Genomic DNA, 22,365 nt, shown 5'->3' with positions numbered 1-22,365 from the left:
TTTTGCCAGAGCAGAGCCTTAAGATTGGTAATGTTCTCTTTGATATCCAACACTGCATCCACTGAGCAGCTGTTTTCTCTGAAGGAAAGCTCTGATAATCTGCAGAGTCACTGAGCAGCTGTTTTCTCTTAATGAAGCCCTGATAATCTGTAGAGTCAAATCAAGAGATGGGATGAAGTGATTTGATGGGCATTGTTGAGGCAATTGCTGGTGTCAGGCTCAGCTGAAGGTTGACCTCTCCCTTGGGCTGATATTGAGGAGAATCTTTTATTCCAGGTGCCTGCCCCATCCCTGGAAGTGTCCAGGGCCAGGTCTTGCAGGGCTTGGAGCAACCTGGTATGGTGGAAGGTGTTCCTGCCCATGGCAGGGGTGGCACTGGATGAGCTTTAAGGTCCTGTCCCACCCAAACCATTCTGGGATTCTATGAATTTTTCTCCATGCTCCTAAACTTTGTTGTGTGATGTTTGATTTAATGTCCACATTGGGCAGCTATTCCAGGGCCTTCCAGGTTTTCCAGCTGGAAACAGCTATTGCTGAACGTGGCTGAACATGTGAGGTGTGACAGGTTCATGTAGGAGCTCCTGTTGTGGTTCTGCTCTGCAAGTGCCTTTTCTCTGAAGGCAGCTGGCTGATTAAAAAAACAATCTTCTAACCAGGAAACATTACCTTTTAAAAATGTTTTTACACTTACAGACCATGCTGCCTGCATTTGTATTCATTCAGCTAGCTCAACCTGAGTAAATAGTGATAAATGAATGCATTCTTCTCTTGAGGTGACTCACACCTAGTCATGCACTTGGAAAAAAGAAAATCTACCACAGTTTTGGGTTACACTGAAAGCTTCACTTATTTTCAGGTAGATTGGGCAGTTGTAATAGGGGCGAGTATCCACATTAATTAAATGAAAGCAAATTCACGTGTGTAGTTTTTGAAATTTTTTTCCAACTGAAGTTATGTAGATGTCCAGACCATTTGCCCTTTAAAAGCAACTTTCCATCAGCAAAGAAGCAGCTCACAGGTGCAACAGGAATTCTATTGCAATAGCTAGGAGCAATCTAAAAAATTGCAATGATTCTGCTTCACTGTTTATGCCTTTTAACTTCATTTCGGTTCCTTTTCTGAGCAGGAATGGGGAGGATGGGTAGAGCAGTTTTATCAGGGGAATTAAATTTCTGTTCTTTGCAGTGAGAGCTCTGAAGTTCTGCAGTACACAGCAAGTGCAGCTGAGGATGTGGAGAAGGTAAGTTTTGCTTTTCTGGGAGTAAGTTTAAAAGATTTCCCTTAGTTCAGTGAACTTTCCCCCTCATGCAGGGTTACTGGCAGGCTAACAGAAGCCTTTTGCTTGACCATTATTAACTTTCCTCTCTTGCTGTTGTTCCTGAGGGAAAGAACACCAAGGTTTTTGAGACTCTGGACAGGTTTTGGACCCATTTCAGTTCTAGTGATAGGTGTCTGTTAAGAGCAGTAATATGATGTTAACTGGATAATAACAATCCTACATGGAAGCTTGCCAAGGAATCATCCCCACTTGGGAGGAGGGAGAGCAGACTTGCACATGGGCTGTCTCCATGGGCTTTTTGGGACTTCATCCTAATGAGGTGAAATTTTTACCCTACTTGTACACAGTCCAAACTCCCTCTCCTCCTCTCTTACATGCAGTGTGATCTTGGCAGAGAGTTGAGTAAGGTATACATATGTGTGGTAGCCTGTACCTCATTAAGCTTATTAGCATATTCAGAGCATGCATTTTAATATTTAACTGCCCCTTATCAGACTAAAATTACATTTTTGCCTGAGGTGTCCTTCAACCTTCTGGTTATATGACTTTGTGAAGGAGAAAATATTGATGAGGACTTCCCTGGTCCTAAAATTAACACTCCATGTTCCCCCATAGGTGCATTGCTGCTTCTCTCTAGGCCTTTTGTTCCCTTTATGAGAACAGGGTTGTGTGCCACATTCTGGGTCCTCTGCTGTTGTGGATGGATTTTTGGGTGCTCCTGCACTTGATAATAAAGATTATCATTAATAACCAGTTGACCTGTGGGACAGTGTGGGTTTATACCCCTAAAAAAGGGCTGGTGGCTTCAGTGTGACAGCAGATAATAAATAGAAAAAAATACACAAAAAATCAGGCTGAAATGAACAAAAAAGCTGAGGTTGTGATGTGAATATAGAGAATCTAGAGCAATTAATTTGGTTTTTTTCTGGATAACAACATAGAAGCAAGGATAGGAGTTGAGAGCTGTGGTGTTTCAAGATGGGTACTTGGAGAATTAAAGGAAAGTTGGGATGGGGGTTAAATGCCTGTTTTTTCCCTGTCTTTCTCTCTGGACACATCTCCAAGTGGTCAGAATAAAGCAGGTTGTTTCCTCCTCAGATTGTTTTTGTAGTAAACCCCATTGCTAGAGATTTGATTTTAATCCTTTCAATCAGGGTTTAAAGTCAGTTAAAGCTCTTATTGTTCAAGGAGCGACTCTCCTGAGCTCAGCAATCTTGTCATTGCTCTAAATAGGCTCATCAGATGCACCAGTGGATCCTTAATTTGCTTGGACAAATCTGGACTAGGGGAAGGATTATTATTTGGAAGTTAAAGTATAATGCTACAGAATGATTGAGGTTGGAAAAGACCCTGTAAGATTATCCAGCCCATGATGTTGTCATTGTCATTGTTGGGTGTTGGTGGTAGATACTGATACTTGGAAGAATTCAGTTGTTTTTTCCCCTTTTTCTGTTCAGATTCAGTTTCCCTTTGGGATGACACAGAAGAAATTTGGAAATAAGGGCTGGCAGGAGGGCTTTGGCTTGTAAGGTGTGTGTTTACACAGGTTGACAGAGAGCAGTGTTCATTAGCCCACTCCAATCTGCTTAGAGATTTGGGAGCCGAATTTTTTTTATGGCCTCATAGTTTAATAACTTTTGGTTTGCTCAGAGCGCACATACACAGCTTGGAAACGACTTTTTGAGTGTCCTAAAAAGGTCAGTTGGGGTTTCCTGTTGTAATTAACTTTGGTTGTGGTGGCTGAAGGGGTAATGAGTGCTGAAATGAGCTTCATTAGCATGTTTCACACTTGTTTAGCTTGAGGGTAAAACTGGGAATACAAAGTTAGTTGTATGTTTAATTTCTTTTAAAGCCTTGGATATTTGCTGATAATTCCTGGGGGGGTGACAGGGCATTCCTTATAAATTAAGAATTTGTTCTTCTGTCCTGGTTGGGAAACTGATGCCATTGTTAAGGAGCTGCTGGGAGGGAGAGAGATTTTCTGATGTGATGGTAACAGTGAGCAAAACTAATTTGAATACAGATTCCTTTCCCCCTGTAGCATATTGTGAGCCCATTGTAGCAACTCTGATTAGTGCTGTTACCAGGTTCAGAGTTTCCAAAGCCTTGCTGTGGAGTGGAGAAGGAATTGCTTTTGTTCAGCTTGTCAATTAAATAATTCAAAGAAATAATGGCTGTTTGAAGAAACTTAACTTACACCTCTTGTCCTCTTATCTTGGAGTTATGTTGCAGCAGTTTGTGCCTCAGAAGTGTTTATTCACTCATGTCCAAATAATTATTTCTTACCATGAAAATTCTGGTAAGAGTGGGTCTTTATAGTCAAAGCCACTTTGTAATAGCACTTGGTTATCGTTTTTGAAGTGGTAATAGCTGGGATTTAGTGTTGGCAGGGAATAATTGCAGTGCATTTAATGTAAAGAACTCAAGGATTTTTTGTTTCTCATTCTGTCACTTCATTGTGACATGTGCTCACCTGTCAACGGGTTGACAGTGTGCCATGAGGAATTTGGTCACAACCTCAGCTTTACCCTTTCCCCGTGGAAAAGGTCTCTGGAAAGGGATGTTTGGAGCTGTAACAATGCACTCCTTCCCAGGTTGCTCCAAGGTGCTGTCTCCACCTCATCAGGCACCTGAAGTGCATCTTCCTGACACTAGGGCTGAGCTTTCCCTCAGCTCCAGGCAGCCAGGTGTGATAAACAATTACCTCCTGGAGCAGCAAAAATCTGTTTCCAAGTGGAGCCAGGCTGTAAGTGAAGCTCAAACCAGCGATTGATAAGTTTGGGGATGCTGAAGGAATGATTTGCTGAGCTGGCATTGCTTATTTGAAGGGTTCTGAGCTGTGAGTGTTACCTTTCCTTTCATGCATGGCTGGGTCCTGGTGGCTGGTGAAATCCTGAGCCCTTGGACTCCTCTCTGCAGCTCCTGAGTTTTCCAGCCTGAAATGTGCCTTTGTTTCTGTGCTGTGAACCACACAGCACTGAGCTAGATGCCACACTGCTCCCCTGCCTCAGAGAATGTGTTACTGAGCCTCTCTGGGAATAAAACTGACCAAACTTTATTTTTGTAGCAAAAATGAGTTCAATTTAGACTTACCTCCATTTCCTCCTCATTCTCCCTCAAGGGTGAGGTTGTACCTTCTTGGCTTTTCAGCCCCAGTGGCAGGTTAAGGAAGGATGGCTTGGCTCTGGTAGGAATTTGGCAGCAAGGCACCTCTGAGCCAGTTGATTCCCTGCCATCCAGAGCTGAAAGCACAGGATGTCAGGAGATCCCCACATGTGTGCCCAGTGCTCCTGGCAGGGCTGCAGCCTCCAGGAGTAGAACTGGGAGATGATCATGTTATCTCTAGACATTTTCCTTGTTACCACAGCTTCAGCACACTGAAGCCTTTCTCATTTGTTTCATAACCTGTTTTGATTATTTCATTGATTTTTTTTCCCACCCCTTAGTGAGCTTTCTTTTCTGATTTCAGGTAATTGAAGACATCGAGTACCTGAAGTTTGACAAGGGGCCATGGGAGGAGCAAGATGATGTTTCTTTCCATCACTTGAGACTTTTGTAAGTGTGATGTCATCCAGCCACTGAGCTGTCAAATCCCAGGGAAAATGGTCAAAGCCATGAGTTTTTAAAAGTGGGGTTATATTTGGTAATATTGGTGCTTGCACTGGATCATGCTGTAGCATTTTTGCTGCTGGTTGTTGAGACAAGAGGCTCCAGACAAGTTTAAGAGTGGTTTTTGTCAAAGATCCTTGTCTGCCCAGTTGGAAGAGATCAGACTCAGACACTGGAAAATAACTTGTTGGAATAGAATTTAATTTGATTTTAATAATTCTTTGCAAATGCATCATGTTGAATTTGTTTATATATAATACAAAGATGTATATAAACAATATAGGTGCACTTGTAAGGCTGTTTGTTAATGCCAGAAGTGAGACAGGCTCTCCATTTTGCTGCAACTTCATCTTCATATTGAATGTGCAGGTGGAAATTTCAGTAGAGTTACATTTTTAAAACAAAATGTAAGAGTTATATTATTTTCATTATTTCCTGGTCATCTCACAGGTTAATAGAAACACAGATTTTTAAATTGAATATGTACCCTTAAGTTTGTGTCGTTGTGACAGGCATCAGAGAAGCAAGTTAAACTTTTTTTGCAGACTTGTGATATTTCTTGCATTTTACTTTTCTGTGCTGTTACTTTAAATAACTCCTAAAAATAGAGATCATGCTCCTATTGTATGGTTTTTTAATCAAGGAGTGAAGATAGATTGCAGAAGAGCAGTGCTGGGTGGTGTCTGAGAAGAACAAGTCATGATTTGGGTGCATTTTATGTGTCAAAGATGAGGTTTCTTTGTAGTAATTGGAGGTTAACATCTGGTGACTTAGGCCCTAGCAAATGATCACAATCAGACTTCCTTTGAAAGAAGAAATAAGTTGCTTGTTTTCCTGTAGCTCCACACTTCTACTGCAGGTATTAGGAAAGAATTATTAATTGTGATGAGTAGGAGGGAGTTGAAGGAAACCTTACAATTAGAGCAGTGTGTTAAGATACATATATGTATGAAAATTCTATTTCACAATTTTAGAAGGGAATAAACTGCTTTAAGGACTCAATTTTTCATTGAACCTTGGCGGGGGGTGAGTCTCCTGCCCAAGGCTCTTGTCACTGTAGGTAATAAGAAATTATTTATTCTTTTGGCAAAAACATGGGGATGTTTGAAGATCCCAGAATGCAATAAACTGCTTATTTAAGCCACAGACTCATAAAATATCCTGTGTGGAGTGGACCTACACTGAGCATTGATCCCAGCTCCTGCAGTTTGCTTTTGAATCTTTTTTTATGCTGGACTGCCAGAGCATGGATAAAGGGGTGACAACCCATCCTGTGCCAATTTTGAGCTCATGCTTTGCTCAGCAGAGTGAGGGAATCCTGAGCAGTGTCTTGGGCAGCCTGGGAAGAGCCTCTTAGTACAAGTGTGTGTTTGGACCTGCTCTTCCCCCATGGTAACCCCAGAAGGGGCAGGGAGCCTGCTGCAGGCCAGCTGTGCTGGATTCAATGCCCAGCCTGGGTGTGGGTCCATGAGCCCTAAAGGTGATGCTTTTCTCCCTTTTTCCAATGCCCAGGGAGCCTGTGATCCCCTCAGATGGGCAGGTATCCCAAGCCCACGTGCATTGCTCCTTTGGAAAGGGCTTTTCCTGCAGGCTCCAGGTGCCCAGGCACATGCTGCCCTCTCCTGGGTGTTCCTGGCCAGCTCCAGCAGCCACTTCAGATCGTTTAGGTTGGAAAAGCCCTCTGAGATGATGGAGTTCACCATTCTCCCCTCGCTGCCGAGCCCATGTCCCCAAGTGCCACACCCACACGGCTCTGGAACGCTTCCAAGGACAGTGATTCCATCACTGCCTGTTCCAATGCCTGAGCACCCTTCCAGTGAGGGAATTTCCCCTGTGACAGTGTTCACAGGGGTCTTGGGATGAGGGAAGAGATGAGAATGTTGACTCCGTGTTTCAGAAGGCTGATTTATTATTTTATAATATATATTATAGTAAAGCTATACTAAAAGAATAGTATAAAGGGATTTCATCAGAATATAATATAAATAAACATGATATAAAAGGATTTATAGATAAATTATATTATTTATTATATTATTTATTTATATTGTTTATATTCTTTATATTTATTTATATTATAATATAAATTATATTTATTATTTTAAATGAATATAATATAAAAGGATTTAATCAGAAGGCTGGCTAAGAATAGAAAAAGAAAGAATAACAAAGGCTTGTGTCTTGGACAGAGAGTCCAAGCCAGCTGACTGTGATTGGCCATTAATTAGAAACAACAACATGAGACCAATCACAGATGCACCTGTTGCATTCCACAGCAGCAGATAACCATTGTTTACATTTTGTTCCTGAAGCCTCTCAGCTTCTCAGGAGAAAAAAATTCTAAGGAAAGGATTTTTCATGAAATGTGTCTGTGACATTCCCCTAATACCTAATCCAAGTTCTGCCCTGCTTGGTTTTCCATCTGCAGTTGCTTCCTTTGCTGACCTGCCAGCTGCTGGGGCTGTCAGCCCTGCTGTTCTCTTCCAGCCTCAGCTTGTACCAGTGTGTCTGGGGGACAGGGATGGGTGAGCAGGGCTGAGGAGAACTTTTTATTGCACGTGTATAGGGTGTAATGCATGGAAACCCCAGCAGGGCCTCTGAGTGATAAATGCAGCTAATCAAAGCGGTGAGCCCAGCCCATGGGCAATCAGTGCCATAATGATCTCTTTTCTCTCCCTGTCTGCCCTTACTGCTCTCCCTTGCCCTCACAGCCTGGCTGTGGGATCTTGGGAAAAGGTTAAAAAGGGCTGCATTTCTGGCTATGGAGCTGGAGGTGTGTTCCAGAGGATGTTCTTCACATCTTCCCTTCCTCTCCAGCTGCTTAGTCCTACAGAAACCATTCTGGCTTTTTAAATGTCTCAGGGAGCTCCTCTGCTGCCCCTGCACTGTCTCAGGCATGTTTTTTATCTGGGCCCTTCCCAGTGACAATTGTCTGTCTGCACATATTGCAGAATAAATACATTTGGGAGGAGGAGCTGCAGGCTGGGTGGCCTTGCCTGTGTTTCTGATCAGCTCATGGGGGGAACTTGCTGTGCTTGTTGCCTCAGACAACTAAACCTGATCTGTCCCTGCAGCTCCTTCAGAAGCTGGCAGCTCTGCTCCCCAGTGAGGCTTTGCCTGGCAGAGGGAAGAAGTGGCCCTGTTTAAATGGCTGAACAGGTCCAAGAGACGTGTTGGACCTGGCTTTGAAACTTCTGTCATGGAGACTCCAAAAGTCTCATGAACTATTAATGGTGGAACTTCTGGTGCTAGAAGCTATTTTCTTGAGCACCTTGGTTCTCTCTTCACCATAAAATCCCAGAATGGTTTGGATTGAAAGGAGCCTTGAAGCCCATCTCATCCCTCCCCCTGCCATGGGCAGGGACACCTTCCACTATCCCAGGTGGCTCCAAGCCCTGTCCACCCCATCTTTTTGCTGCAGTTAAAACACTTCTTTTGTGATTTCTTCTTTGCAGTGGCTTTTCTAGGTTTGAAGAGCTGTTGTTGCACCTTCTCCCCTTTTCTTACAGACCTGCTTTTTTTTGGAAGTTTTTTTTTTGTTCTTGATGTTGATGTTGAGTGTTTGCTCACCAGGGGAGTGGCTGTGCCTCACTTTGGCCATGCCATATCTGTTCTGCCTGCCTAAATGAGGGAATTGGAGTCCCTTTGGCAGAAGGAGGAATGTTAATTTCCTCTATCAACACAGAACTTAACTGGAATGGTTTCGTGGTGTTGGCTTTTAGGCCAGTGAATGCTTTTAGGTCTCTCTTGTTACTTGAGTTTTTGTGACTATGCCAACATGAGGTGTTGAGAAATCACAGCCCAGGCTATGCAAACTCAGGTGGTTTTTGTTGGGTTGCCTGGTTTATTTATTTTTTTCTAACCGGTTTCCTTCCCTTACCCCACCTTGCATCTTTGGCAAGGTGCTGCATGCTGAGAGCTCCTTCAGGAAAGTCTGGTAAAGGGTCAGAAAAGAACAAATAGTGATGATTTTCTGCTGGGGGAGAGAAAGAAAACGAAAGAAACATAAAAGGTGTCTGTAAGTGCTTCCTGCTGAGCAGGGAATTAGTCCTGGCAAGTGGCTGTGGTTTTGTGGTTAGACATTGTTGTGGCAGGTGTCTTTGGGTGTGCTTTTGCTTAGTATTCCAGTTATTTCTGGTGCAGAGAACACAGAGAAGCCATCAATAGCTTTCATTATTTTCTTGTGCAAAGAAATTTTGGGAGCAGCAAGTTTGTCATTTGGCCCTTAACTAAAATTAATTGTGCCTGGGAATTGTCCTTTCCAAATGGCCACTTGGCTGAGATCTGGGAAGGAGTGGATTCACTGCAGAGTTGATGAGCACAAAACCTTATCTCTGTGTGTGATGTTATGCTTTATCTCTGCCTGGACTCCCTTTTGTGCCTCTCAGCATGTGAAATACACATTTAATGTTGTTGAAGTTAAATGTTGTTCTAGTTTATAGGAAGCATCTTTGGTGTTGATCCTGATCTTGGAAAAGGGGGCATTTATCCTCACCTTCTCCCATCTGAACTTCCACTGGGTTTTTGTATTTCCTTACAAATCTGTCTGTACTGGGACAGTTTACAGAGTGAATATCAGGGTATGTTAGCAAACCAGTTCACTTGCTGGAACTCTTCACTGCTGGGAGGAAAGGTCCCAAAATTTATGATTTGGGGGTAAAAATTATTGCTCAAAGACAATGAACTTTGCTTTGCTCAGGGCATGTGCTTGATGTGCATGTCAGCATTTACTGAGAAATGTAATTCACTGAAAACAACCCAATTTGCAGAGTTTCTGGTGTTGGATTTAGGGTTTGGTCAGTGCTGACTGGGAAGGGATGTGTTTTTGCCAGCCACGTGCAGGTGGCACTGTTGGCCTGTGGATAACCACAGGCAGCAGGAGGCTTTCTAGCAGTTTCTCAGGCATTTTAAATTTGGGATATCTGAAGTGCTGGTGCTGTGCAAAGTGGTGGATTCTAAGATCTATCACTGGAGCTGCTGCAGCTTCCTCCAGGTATTCCAAGGCAGGATGCTGGAGGCACTGCCCCCTTCCAGACCCTCTCACTGTCTCAGTACTGGTCCATTTAGGATGGGAATTTAGCAGGGTAGTGTGTGGCATTCAGTAAAACCACTGGGTTTTACACTGCTTTTATAGAAAGCAAAAAAGTCAGAGGGGATTCATGGAGAAGGGTCCCAGGAATGATGGAGCATCTCCAAGGAGGATGAACCTGGGAGGGGAAATGGAGAAGCAGGAAGTTGGAGCAGGAGCAAACTGGAGGCATGGATGAGGGGCAATACATCATAGATTTGTAAGGAGAAGGATAAATGTTTGGAAAACAGCCCAAATCTTTGGAAGCTTTATTTAACACAAAATCATAGATGAGGATAATGAAGAATCCTAGAATGGTTTGGGTTGGCAGGGTCCTTAAAGCCCTGGCTGTCCACCCCGTGCCATGGGCAGGGACACCTTCCACTGGATCAGGTTGCTCCATCCAGCTTGGCCTGGAATATTTCCAGTGATGGGGCAGCCACAGCTTCTCTGGGTACAACATTTGGCTGTTGCTGGGGCAGGGTGTGACCTGAGTGCTCCTGTTTCCCTCAGCGTGCAGGACAAGGCTGCAGTGATGGATTCCGTGTCCATCCCGCGCTTCATCCCCGAGATCACCATCGGCGGCACCGAGTACGACAGGATCTACTACGAGTACCGGGCGGTGAGTGCTGCTGGGGACACCTGGGGACACGGCCAGGGGGCTCCTCACTGCTGGGGACATGGTCAGGGGGCTCCTCACAGCTGGGGACACAGCTGGGGACATGGCCAGGGGGCTCCTCACTGCTGGGGACACGGCCAGGGGCTCCTCACTGCTGGGGACACGGCCGGGGGCTCCTCACTGCTGGGGACACAGCCAGGGGGCTCCTCACTGCTGGGGACACGGCCAGGGGGCTCCTCACAGCTGGGGACACGGCTGGGGACACAGCTGGGGACACGGCCAGGGGCTCCTCACTGCTGGGGACACGGCCAGGGGCTCCTCACTGCTGGGGACACAGCTGGGGACACGGCCAGGGGGCTCCTCACTGCTGGGGACACGGCCAGGGGCTCCTCACTGCTCGGGACAGCAGTGTCATGCTTTTTATAAGCTACAAGAACATAAAATTTGGTGGATGATTGGTTGATGATTTATGATCATGGTTTGTATTTTTGTTTGGTTTTTTTTGAGGGTGGTAAGTTCTGGGGTTAATTCTGTGTTTGTTTAGGTGTTGGTTATGGAGTGATGATGACAGTTGGTTATTGGTTTTGGCACTAGGAAATATAGAGGAAGGTTAATTGAAAGTGTATTGATGATAAATGATTTGGATAATGTAGGGATATGTGGTTTAATTATTTAATTTTTAAAAAGTCAAGATAAAAAAATGAATGCGTAAAATGGGATTTAAATATTAGTTCCTAATAAATGATAAAATAATTATGTCCAGCAACCATTACATTATCTGTTGTCTAGAGGTAGGTAGTGGTCAGGGGGCTCCTCACTGCTGGGGACACCCTGCCTGCCACCCTCCTGCCCATTGCTCCTGGGAACTTGTGCATTTTGCCCAAATCCCCACCTTTTTTGAAGTCTAGCTTCCCCCCAAGGGGAATAATGAAGCAATTAGTTTGTTTCATAAGCTGATATTTTTTTTTATTTGGTTTTTTTCATCTTTAAATGTGGACTAAAGGATAAATGGTTTTCATTTGTTTCTGTTTCTTGTGCCCTGATGAGTCTTTGGCCTCTGAAATCTTAAAAAGACTCCCTTAAGTCAAACAAGAAAATTGGAAACCCATGGCGAGTCCTTATCGAATGCTGAGGGAGGGGATGTTTTTTCAGAGGAGGAATGAATGCTGCCTCGCTTCCCTAAAGTGCTGTTGCTTTAAATAGAGTGTTTCTGCACGTGGGCACACATCCAAAGCCTGTTGTGCCCAGTGCTCTCATACACCTCATGCAGGCTCCCACACAGGGTTTTAATTAGCTCCTGCCTTGCTGCTTCTGGAGACAGCAGCGTCCAATCCCCCCGGAGCTCTGCCCTCGTGCTGCTCTGTGCTTCCCTGGCATGGGGTCCTCTCCCTTGCCTAAGGCCCAGATACTGGAGAAGGTCCTTGGAGAAGTTGTGGAGCTGATGGTAATTAATGCTGAGTGGCCAGAGTTCCAGGTGAGCCTCTGTTTTCCAGTTGGGTTGGAATCATCCCTGCCACTGCATCTTATTATTTTCCAAGCAGTCCTGAAGACAAAGGGAGGAATATACAATATAAATTGTTAGAAGCCATGATTTGCATAATCCAAACCCTATCGTTTTTCTTTTCTTGGTAGTATACAGTCTCTTACTGAGATTAAAATGTAAGCTACAGATTGATGGACTTGTTTGGAAACTGATCCACCAATGTTTTCTTCTGGAATGGACAGAATATTCCAGTAATTTGTTCCTCCTCGGCTGGCTGTGTAGTGGAGAGGCTCCTGGGTTCACACTGTTCTGCCTCATTTGAGATGTGACCTTTCTAGCTTGTAAAAGGGGCTAAAGCTAAAGGTTAAAGTAGCAGAAAACATCTGAGGTTATCTAATGGATTTGAAAACTCCCTGAGAAATTGCTCTCAGAATTTCCTCCTCATGCTGTCACATTCTTAAATCCAAAACTTCAAGCTCGGGCTGAGGATTGTTGGAGCCCTTCCCTCCAGGAGCTGCCTGTGCTGTGCAGCACAGATTTGAGCAGGATCTGCTGCATGACTCGTCTCTAGCTCACAGCATCCATCTGCACTGCCTGTGCCTTTCTTCCCTGAGATGAGAGGGCTTTTTTTGGGCTGCCATGTCCCTTTGCAGTGGAGCTGGGAATTACTGAGGCTGCCTGACACACAGCTAGATGTGACCTCGGTGCTGTGTGCTGAGAGCCTGGGGTGAGACTTCTGAAAGCCTTTTTTCCTCTGGCTGTACAGCAGCACATGCTCTTTGTGCTGCCAGGAAACTGAGAATGTCCTGGCTCATCCAGTAACTGGCTGCCAGGAGAAATTTTTTGACTTGCCTTGCAGATGTAGCAAAAGGATGCTTGGGAGTGGGAATATGGGTACCTGGGAAGGAAAGCTGTGCTCTTGGATGGCTCTGCTCCATGCCAGTTAGTTGACAGCTGAAGCTGAGCAAAAAAAAGCATTGCCAAAATATAATCTCCCTTCTGCAGCCTTGTTTGTAGGCCCTGATTCAGGAAAGTGCTGTGGAAAGTGATAATGTCCTTTGGAATCAGGAGGAGTTGCTTGTTTCAGGAAGTATTCTGTTAAATTTAGGCTACTTTGATACTCATTTTCTCTCTCCTAAGTGCTTGGATACTTGTAATCCTTCAGTGGTGTGGGGGGTGTACAGGGATGGTGCACAATGCAAAAGATGCTGAGTTTTCCTGTTTTCCATCAGCTACTGGAAGGGGAAGCACAAAGCCAGCCCCACCTGCTGTTTTATGTTCTGAGGATTGCATTCTTTGTGCTGAAACTTTGAAGATCTGGGTTTTTGGTTGTTTTTTTTTACCTTCCAACTTTGTTTAGCAAATGAAAGGTTGAATTTTTTTTTTCTCAGGCAAGGCTCCTGTGCAGAGGTGATGGAGCAAGAGGCCAAGCAGCACAGGCACAGAGAGCAGATGAGCTTCCAGACTCACAGATTTGGGCTGGGAGATTGTTTGGTCTATAAAGAGGGAATCACTGGCCCCTGCCTTGCCCATGGCTGTGCAGGAATGGTCACAGCTGTGCTGCTTTGGCATTTGAAGATAAAGGGTTTAGGCTCACTTGCAAGTAAAAGTTTAGGCTGACTTGTGAGTAAAGGCTTAATTATGGGATAATTACAGAAGTTTAACTTTTCCTTGTGGGAAATGTGTGCTTTTAAAGTTGGTGTAATGATGTTTACCACATAAATAGAATGATTTGCATAGGGGATTTTTCCCCCTGTAACTACTCCTAAATCCTTGATCTCTCCAATAGGCAGCAAACTGCTGTGCTTTTCAGAGCTCCGTGCACACAATTCATGCTGCCTAATAATGGTGGTTTTCAGGGAGTTACAAATTCCAGGTAGAAGCTGGGTTTTGTTCAAAATATTCATTAGAAGCAACGAAGAAGGAGGAGGAAGGAACACTCATCAGAGTTCAAGATTTTAGTATGTGTGCTTTTCCACAAAATAATGAGGTGGCCACATACAGTTCCAAATACTCAAAACTCGCTTTTTTAAATGTATATCCTCTAAATTTCTTCTGTAAGGGCTCTTTTCATGTGTGAGGAGGTGGCTTTCTGCAGCCTTCTTATACCATGAAGTCCTCTGGCAGGGTCCAGCAGCTCTGCTCAGGCATTCAGCAACTTCTAAGGATGCTCTTCTGGCAAGGGAAAAGCAACCTTTCAGTCAGGTTCTGTAGATCAGAGATAAGCACGTTCATTCTTCAGGGAAGCAACATTATTTTAGGAACTGTCAGACTAGTAAAGGCTTGACTACCCTTTTTTTATTCCCTTAACAACTGCTGTATCTCTCTGCCTTTCTTCCAAGTGCACACAATCCCCAGGGATAATGCTCCAAACTCTGTGTGTGCGCCCTGTGGAGCTGGAGAGCTGGAGCACTTAGGCAGATGTGTTTGCAGTGGAGATGAAAACAAATGGCTCTGTTTAATGGAATCAGTGTACTTAAATAATGTGCTGATGTACTTCACACTCCTGCTGCATCTCCTGGAGTGGGGAAAACGGCGGCTCTGACGTGCGTGTGCTTTTCTGTGTACATAAAAGTGCAGCTGTTTGCTGGAATTTGGAGAATCAAAGAACCACAGAATGCTTTGAGTTGAAAGGGACCTTAAAACTCATCTCATTCCCACCCCCTGCCATGGGCAGGGACAACTTCCACTATCCCAGGTTGCTCCAAGCCCCAGTGTCCAACCTGGCCTTGGATAGGGATCCAGGGGCGGCCGCAGCTGCTCTGGGCACCCTGTGCCAGGGCCTCCCCACCCTGCCAGGGGAGGATTTCTTCCCAATGTCCCATCTAACCCTGCCCTGTGGCAGTGTGAGGTGATTGCTCCTTGTCCTGTGCCATGGAAAGGTAAGACAAGGCTCTCATTTTAATTCCCTCCCTGTTTTCCTTGGTGGAAGGCTGCTTTTGGAATATAGGGATGCTGAGCATGAGGCAAGGAGAGCTCGAGCAGATCAAAGTCCTGGCTGCTGCTGGGAGGTGCAGTCCAGCTCCTTCCACAGCAGCTGCACAGCTCAGCTGCCTGGCCTTACTTCCTCCTTGTGCCCTGCTCCTCATCCTCCTCCCTTCTGCCCCAGGGCTTGGGAATGTGTGGCTGGCAGGGCCCTGCAGTCCTGGGTAGCAGCAAGCAGGGAAGAGGGGAGGGGAATCCCACACTCTTTTCCCAGGCTTTTCATCATTCTTTTCCATTCCAATGTCTGCCATGCCTCCAGGCTGGAGGGGTTGCAGGGCAGTAGCTTTGAGTGGTGGAAGGTGAGCCTGCAGCATGAGTCAGCTCTGTCCCACAACCCAGCACTGGGAGTGCTGGAAGAGCTTGTGTTTGCAGTGGGAAATCACAGCCAGCCCCAGAGGGAGGCTGTTAAGGGAAGGCTCTCCAGGCTTGAGGGGCTCAGGAGCTGCTCTGGCCCTTCTTGGCAGCTGTGGGGCTGAGGGTGGCCCCTGGCAAGCACAGGGCCCTTAGCTCCCCATCTCTGCTGAGGGTGCAGGGACCTCTTAACATAAAAATCTCCTGGAAGAGCTACAAAAGGAATGCTTGAGCTTCAGAAAGCCAAAATCTGGATCAACAACAGGATCAACTCTTGCCTTTGCAGGAGCAGGGAGCTTAGGATATCTTTCCTTCTCCATGTTTGCGATCGTTGCCATAGCTGCTGCCTTTGATAGAACCTTCTGTTTTTTCTCTCCTGCCATTTTTTTTTCTTGGCTTGATGAAGCTTTCATTCTTTTTAGGATCAAGATCTCCTTTCCTAATTCAGTTTTAAAGGAGGTGTTTGACAGCTGTAATGCCCAGCCCTATCTGCTCTTGAATCCAGGAAGGAAGGAAAACAGACACACAATAAATTAGAAGAGGCTTCATTTAAGGGTTGTTGTTTTTTCTGTTTTATCTCTGCAGAAATAGTTTTAGCCCTTTCTAAAGTAACAAAATGTTGCCTAGCTAGGTATCAGTAAGACCAAAAGAACCTGAGGAATAACAAAAACCTGGGAATGACAGAGCTGTTGCTCAAGGATACCTGGATCTGCTCCTCTTCCCACCTTCCCACTTGTCCTCTGCTCTCACCAATCCTGTCCATATAGAGAGAGTGTGAGAGCATCCCCTCTTTAGGAACAGGCAGCTTTTCCACCCTGCTTGCCCTGAAAAGTATCATGGACAGTTGGCAGGGATATCTGTCTCAGAAACAGTAGGGAAAGAGCCTGACAGACCTTGTCTCAAATCTTGGGTTTGGGGGTTGTGTCTTTTTTATTTTAGGTGATGGCCTCTGCTGTCCCAGGCACTGGGTGCCTCTGTGAATCAAGAAGACAGTCAAATCTCACTGGATTAAATAATCCATTTTCAACTTGATAGTCTGTCCATGTGAAAGGAAACATTTTTTGATGTGGGAGCACATCTCCCTTTCCCAAACCCCTCTTAATCCCATACCTGTGGAGGGGTGTGATCCCCAGGGTAGATCTCTATTAAATTAAAATTAATTGGAATATAATTTAATAGAGGGGTAGCATCTCCATGGATCTTACACTGTGAAGTAGAGTCAGTTTGAGGTGTTTAACTGTGCTGTGTGGCTTGGATTATTTCCTTGGCTTTTCCCTGCACTCTCTAGTGGATAACTGATCCTCTTATGGGCACTTCTCTTTCCAAAGGATTTTTATTGTCTGTTTTTTTTAGTGAATGAATGAAGGGCAGGACAGCAGTCATTGAACAGTTCCAGCAAACTGGAATTGTTTTAGCCTCAATTCAGAAAAACTTTTGGGTGCTCTTGTTTTTTGGGCTGTGATGGATGTTAACAGCATTGAGGGCTTTATTTAAGTAAGGGATGGCAGGAGTGAGGCTATAACAAACATCTGAGCCAGGCCTTTGTGAACCAAGCCATGCACACCTCAGATGTGTGTTTGGAGGGGAAATTGTTCCCCTTCCTTGCTTTAACTGCTGCTCTGGGGCACAGGATCAGTGATCCAGAGATCATTGAGTCCAACTTAAACCCAGCAGTGCCAAGGCCACCACCAGCCCATGTCCCCAGGTGCCACATCCACATGGCTTTTGAATCCCTCTAGGGATGGGGACTCCTGGGCAGCCTGTGCCAAGGGTCACAGCCCTTTCCATGAAGAATTTTTTCCCTAATATCTGATTTCAATGTCCCCTGATTTATTTTGAGGCTGTTTCCTATTGTCACTCAGGAACCAAACCCTCCTAGAATCCAGCCAATATCTGCAGCTCCATGTTCTCAGATTCTCTCAGATTTTAGCTGCGTGCCTACAGCACTGTCAGCCCTTTGGAAGGGAGGATTTCTCCTGTAGGAAGCAGGAATCTGCTCCCAGCAGGGATGGCAGGGGCTGTTATTGTGGCTGTTCTAAACAGCCTCGGGATATTGATGAATGAGCCCTGCTCCCAGAGCAATGACTCTGCTTTTAAGTGCTCTTTGATCAGTGCTGCTCCAAGCAGGCTATTTATAGAGCTCCTGGAGCTGTGGAGCCCAGCCATCAGCACAGAGCAGTGCAGGAATAGCAGGCAATAATGGGAATTCTCTTTGCTCCCCAAAGGCTGGAAAACAAGGCAGCCTCTTCCTCAATAGCCTTTCCAGGTGGTTAGAGCCCTCCAGAGCTCTACCTGCACGTGCCTGCTGTGGAATGGTCTGGAGCAAGCAGCTGGCTGGAGCTGCTTGCTGCTCTTCCACAGCCTCTGCTACTTTATAGGGCTTTTCATCATGTTTATGGTTTTGACAGGCACTTCTGTGGCAGGTTCTTAATTTAACTGATGAGGGGGTCTTGTTTTCATCTCTTTTCCTAATGCTCTTTTAAAGTTGAGCAGTTTGATGCCTTTGAGCTGGCTCTACCTTTGGGTTCAGCTCATTTCAGGGAGTTTTGTGCTCTTGTGTGGTGGATTTTATCCCATCCCTCTGGAAATAATCCTCACTGCCAACTTTTGGGCTCTGTGGAGTGTAATGCAGCAGGCCAAGGCTTCATTCTCACTCAGTTTCCATGGAGTGGAAAAATCTGTTCCTTGGTGACCTGGCAGGAGCTCAGCCTTGCCTCCTGCTGCAGGGATGTGGGGGAGCTCTTGGGGCTGCCTGGTGGGACCTCTGTGATCAGCAAATTGTGGAAAATGGGTTGGGTTGGAAGGGACCTTAAATCTCATCTCAGCCCCCCTGCCATGGGCAGGGGCACCTTCCACCTCCAGCCTGGCCTGGGACACTTGCAGGGAGCTTGTACTGCAAGAGAAGGTGAATATTCAGTCCCTCTCTGTTGGCTCAGCTGCTGGCAAGTCCCATAGAGCTTTTTCCTGTCTCCTTTCCATCATCTCTTGCAGCCAGGCTGCCCAGCCTAGACAAACCCAGCAGCCTCAGGGCTGCTCTCTGATTTCCATCCCTGCCCTTGTGCTGGCCAAGAGCAGCCTGGCAATTTCAGCTGGGTGCACTTTAGAGCACCAGCCTACCCAGAACCAGCACATCTTCCTCCTTGCCCTGCATCCCCACATCTTCCCTGCTGCTCCTGCCACTCCTCTCTGCAGAATCCTGCCCTGTTCCAGCCGTGCAGCTCCTTTACTGCAGTCACAGCTGGACAATGTGGGATTTGAAGAGCAGACTTTGGCAAAGTGGCCTGTGTCACTTGTGCACAGAGCATCAATTCCCATCCTCCTGCTTCCTAGGTAAGATGGGAGTTGTTTACTTGCCTCTTCCCTTTTTCTTTTTGGCTATTTTGAAAGCTTAGCTGTAACAAATCCCCAAACTGTCCTGCCTTTGCCAAGGCCCACTGTGAATGATGGAGTTATGGATGAATACTTACAACACTTGCTTTGATGTCTTGCATGTCTTTAACCAAAGGCACCCAGGGAATTTGTTTTGGACAATGAATTTGAATTCTGTTGGGGTTGATATTGTAGCTTTTTAAAGAGGGCAGATGTACCCAGAAACAAAACTGTAAACTGCTGTATTTTCCCAGAGATCTCCTGTTGCTTTAATAATCTGCTTATCTGGGAATCTCTTCAAGTATCAAAGGGCCAATTATGTGCTGCCTGGAGAGGACCAGGGAGAGCTGTTTTTGTGTCACAGGCTAGTCACAGGAGGTCTCATGTCCTCCCTGGCTCACTGCTGGAAATCCATGGGGCAGAGGTAGTAATAATTTATTTTCATCTCCCATCTCCTCTTTGCTCAGTGGGGGGAACTCTCAACAGGACTGTGTGGTTTCTGCAGATGTTTAGACAGGACATTAATTGAAAAAGCTCAGAAAAACTGCTCACAAATGGTTTGTGACAAGGCAGGGTGGGGGAGTGTCTTGTGGAGGAGGTCAGGTCTTCTGTCAGCTTGATTTTTAGGGAAAGAAGTGTCTTGTTTTTTGACATTTGAGTGAATATAAACACAGTTCCCCTTCCTCAAAACAACAGGCTTCATCTTTTATTAAATAGTTCATTTTTGTGGCCTGAGTACAGATTTTATCAAGAGTGCATCTTGCTTCTCTCTGCAGGGGCAGCTGTCCCCGATAGGATCCTCTTACATGTTTTTTTGGAAAGGAAAAATCCTCAGGACAAGTCTGGGGTCTTGTGTGAAACCAGTGTTTGTTTGGAGACAGAGCAGATGATCTGTGCTTAATTACTTGGAGAGGCTGCCAGCAGATAGCTTATTTTTAAAGGAAGGGTTTGATTACAGCATCTTTGCTGGCTTCAGCCTTTCTCACCAAACTCATTGGGTTTTTCTGGTGCTTTGCTTCTTGGGTCCAATATTGGAGCTCTGAGGTGTTCTGTTCCATTTCTTTTTGGTTCCTGGAGGTAGGAATGGATGTTCTGGAGGTGGATTCTGCTTTTGGAACCAGGATCTCACCACCTCTGGCATTCCAGGTCATGGTCAGTACCTTCCAAAGGGCAGTACTTCAGCACTGAGACTCACAGGCTGCTGCTTAGGTCCCAGGATCCTTGAAATTTGGGTAAAGGCTTCAAAAATCTTTGGGTTTTTCCATCAAAAAGTGGTTCCTGACTTTGCTGATGAAGGCAGGCAGATACTGTCTTTGCTTTAATGAAGATAAGTCAGCTCTTGAAGGCTAAATCTGCAGTTTCATTTGAACAGTTTAATTTAACGTGGTAATTAACTCGGTATCTCATGCATGAAGTATTTCATATATTTAATAATGTGTGTGCCTATTTTGGAATGACATTCAGTTCCTCTCCTCCATGATACAGTTTGGGGAGCCATCTCACTCAGGCTGGGAGGGGCTGGATGAATCCAGGTGGAATGTGGTGCTGAGCTCATTGGCCTCATTTTCATACATCTATTGTGGCTTTTGTACAGTGGTTTTTGCAGTCCCTCCTTCAGCTGCACAGCTCAGTCTTTTCTGAGAGCCTGATTTTTCTGTGAGTTTGATCATTACAATGTAAAAAGAGTATTTCATGTTCTGTAGATCCCATGAGGCACTTCAGAACTTTGAGGGGAGTGGCTGGCCAGAGTTCTGACTGAGCTTTCTGCTTTCTTTAGCTCCCTGGGCGCAAGTATGGGCCAGGCTACAACGCTGACGTTGGGGACAAGTGGATCTGGCTGAAATGAAATCCTTTCCTGCTGGAGCCCTGGCCAGGATGGACCACAGGACCTGAGGGAAGAGGAGCCACCACGTTCAGTGCACCTGCTCCACATCACTTGTGGAGCACCAAGGAAACACTGCTTAAATCATTTCCTGTCCCTAGCAGAAGGGAGCAGACTCCCAGAAGGAAAACCATTTTATTCTGGTTTGTTTTTCCCTGAGTTCCTCAGGGATGTTGGATAGTCAGTGTGGGGGATAGCCAAGTGAGCTGGGGCAGGCTCAACATCAGAGCTGAATTTTCTCTTCCTCAAGACTGTGGCACATTATTATCCAGGATTAGTGTTGTTCTGCTGATTCAAGAGAAATTAAACCTGTACCCTCCTGGCTCTCACAAAATTAATTTCTTATTCTGTCACGTGTGGTGTTCTGTGAGGTTCATTAGAAGCAACAATGTGTTCTGAAAGGCACTGACTGGACCTCAGCAAAGCATAAGCAGTTCAGTGAGAGATGGAAATAAGTTATCTCAATTAATACAGCAAAAATCTCTGCTTAAAATTCTAAAAAAATAGTCAAAATAATTGCCAGCAGTTGTACTTACAGCTTCTTGCTTTGATTCCACTATAGAGTGAAATGTTTGTTGGGTATAAAAGACAAGTGTAATTATTATTTTTGCAAGTCCCTGAAAGTCCAAGTTGAAAGGGTTTTTTTAAAAGAAATTACTCATTTAGTACTAGTCACAGAAATGAGGTCCCTTGGCATTGGTTCAAGCACCACTGTCCAGATTTAGGCTGCAGTTAATTTTGCGTTTCCAGCACGGGGCTCACTGCTTCAGTCACTGAGGAAAAGAGCTGCCAGGCATTCCAGAATTGAGGGCAGTGCCTTGGAGTTAAGCAGCCAAGTCCTGCTTGTGCCTCTTCCTGTATCAAAACCAGTATGCAGAGTCCCTTAATGAGAGCCCGGGGGCTGCTGAGGTGCTGGATGCAGGAGCAGTGGGACACAACTGGGGCTCTTTCTGCTGATCCTCTGGTGCTTTGCTTCTGTGTTTTATGTCTCATCCATCTGTCCTCTGGGAAGGGATGCCTGAATCCTTCAGGACTCCCAGGCAGTGCAGTGAAATCCTGAGCAGTGTGAGCCTCCCCCACCTGCCCAGAGCACCATCTCCCAGCTCTGAGGGCTGTGGGGATGAGAGGAGCACCTGCTGTGCTTTGAGGATTCCTCTGGAGAGTGCAGCTCTGTTTGTACACGTGCCCTCCATCCTCGTGGTGCTGGAATTCACTTGGCACTGTGTGCAGCCCAGTGCCAGATCTGGAGAGGTGTTTTGTGCTGTGGCTAGAGCAGGGGAAGCTGGGGGGGCTCACTGGGGTGCAGAGCAGCTTTAGGAGCCTTCCCCACCTGCTCTAGCAGCACAGAGGGCTGAGCTTTGGACATAAGAGACTTTAATTCCAGTCAGGAAAAGCAGTGCTGGCAAGCCCTGTGGTATGACAACATGCATCTCAAACACACTTTTAAAAATGTTATTCAGACTTTAACTCTGCTTTAAAACTGTTTATAAGCTAAATCTGTGAAGGAAATAACTTTCTCCCCCCTTGCTGTAGGAAGGAGTGCTAGCTTTTCTCTTCCCTCCTCTGTGTTTTTCTCTTCCCTCCTTCCCACTCCAACACCTCAAGAAAAATCTCTTAGCAAACCAGCTGTAAAGATTTGGGTTTGGATGCTATGCTGTGCCAGTTGGATGAATCCATCTCCAGTTCTTACTTAGATTGGGGAAGATAATACAGCTCAAGT

The 22,365-nt window shown here is 45.5% G+C and overlaps 1 protein-coding gene across 1 annotated transcript in view; it reads left to right on the top strand.

Annotated features, from left to right (window-relative positions):
* Nucleotides 1–20,998, top strand: part of NDUFA10 (NADH:ubiquinone oxidoreductase subunit A10) — a 29,375-nt gene extending 8,377 nt beyond the window's left edge. The window contains exons 7-10 of the mRNA XM_066553218.1: nucleotides 1,186–1,240; nucleotides 4,749–4,834; nucleotides 10,470–10,578; nucleotides 20,541–20,998. Coding sequence (XP_066409315.1) covers nucleotides 1,186–1,240; nucleotides 4,749–4,834; nucleotides 10,470–10,578; nucleotides 20,541–20,609 — 319 coding nt within the window. The 3' untranslated portion in view covers nucleotides 20,610–20,998. The remainder of the gene's footprint in view (nucleotides 1–1,185; nucleotides 1,241–4,748; nucleotides 4,835–10,469; nucleotides 10,579–20,540) is intronic.
* The last annotated feature ends 1,367 nt before the right edge of the window (nucleotides 20,999–22,365 follow it).

Source organism: Molothrus aeneus, chromosome 7 (assembly GCF_037042795.1).
Source record: "Molothrus aeneus isolate 106 chromosome 7, BPBGC_Maene_1.0, whole genome shotgun sequence".
NCBI classification, from domain to species: Eukaryota; Metazoa; Chordata; class Aves; order Passeriformes; family Icteridae; genus Molothrus; species Molothrus aeneus.
The sequence above is the reverse complement of the archived record's forward strand: the minus strand, read 5'-3'. Positions and strand labels throughout refer to the sequence as shown.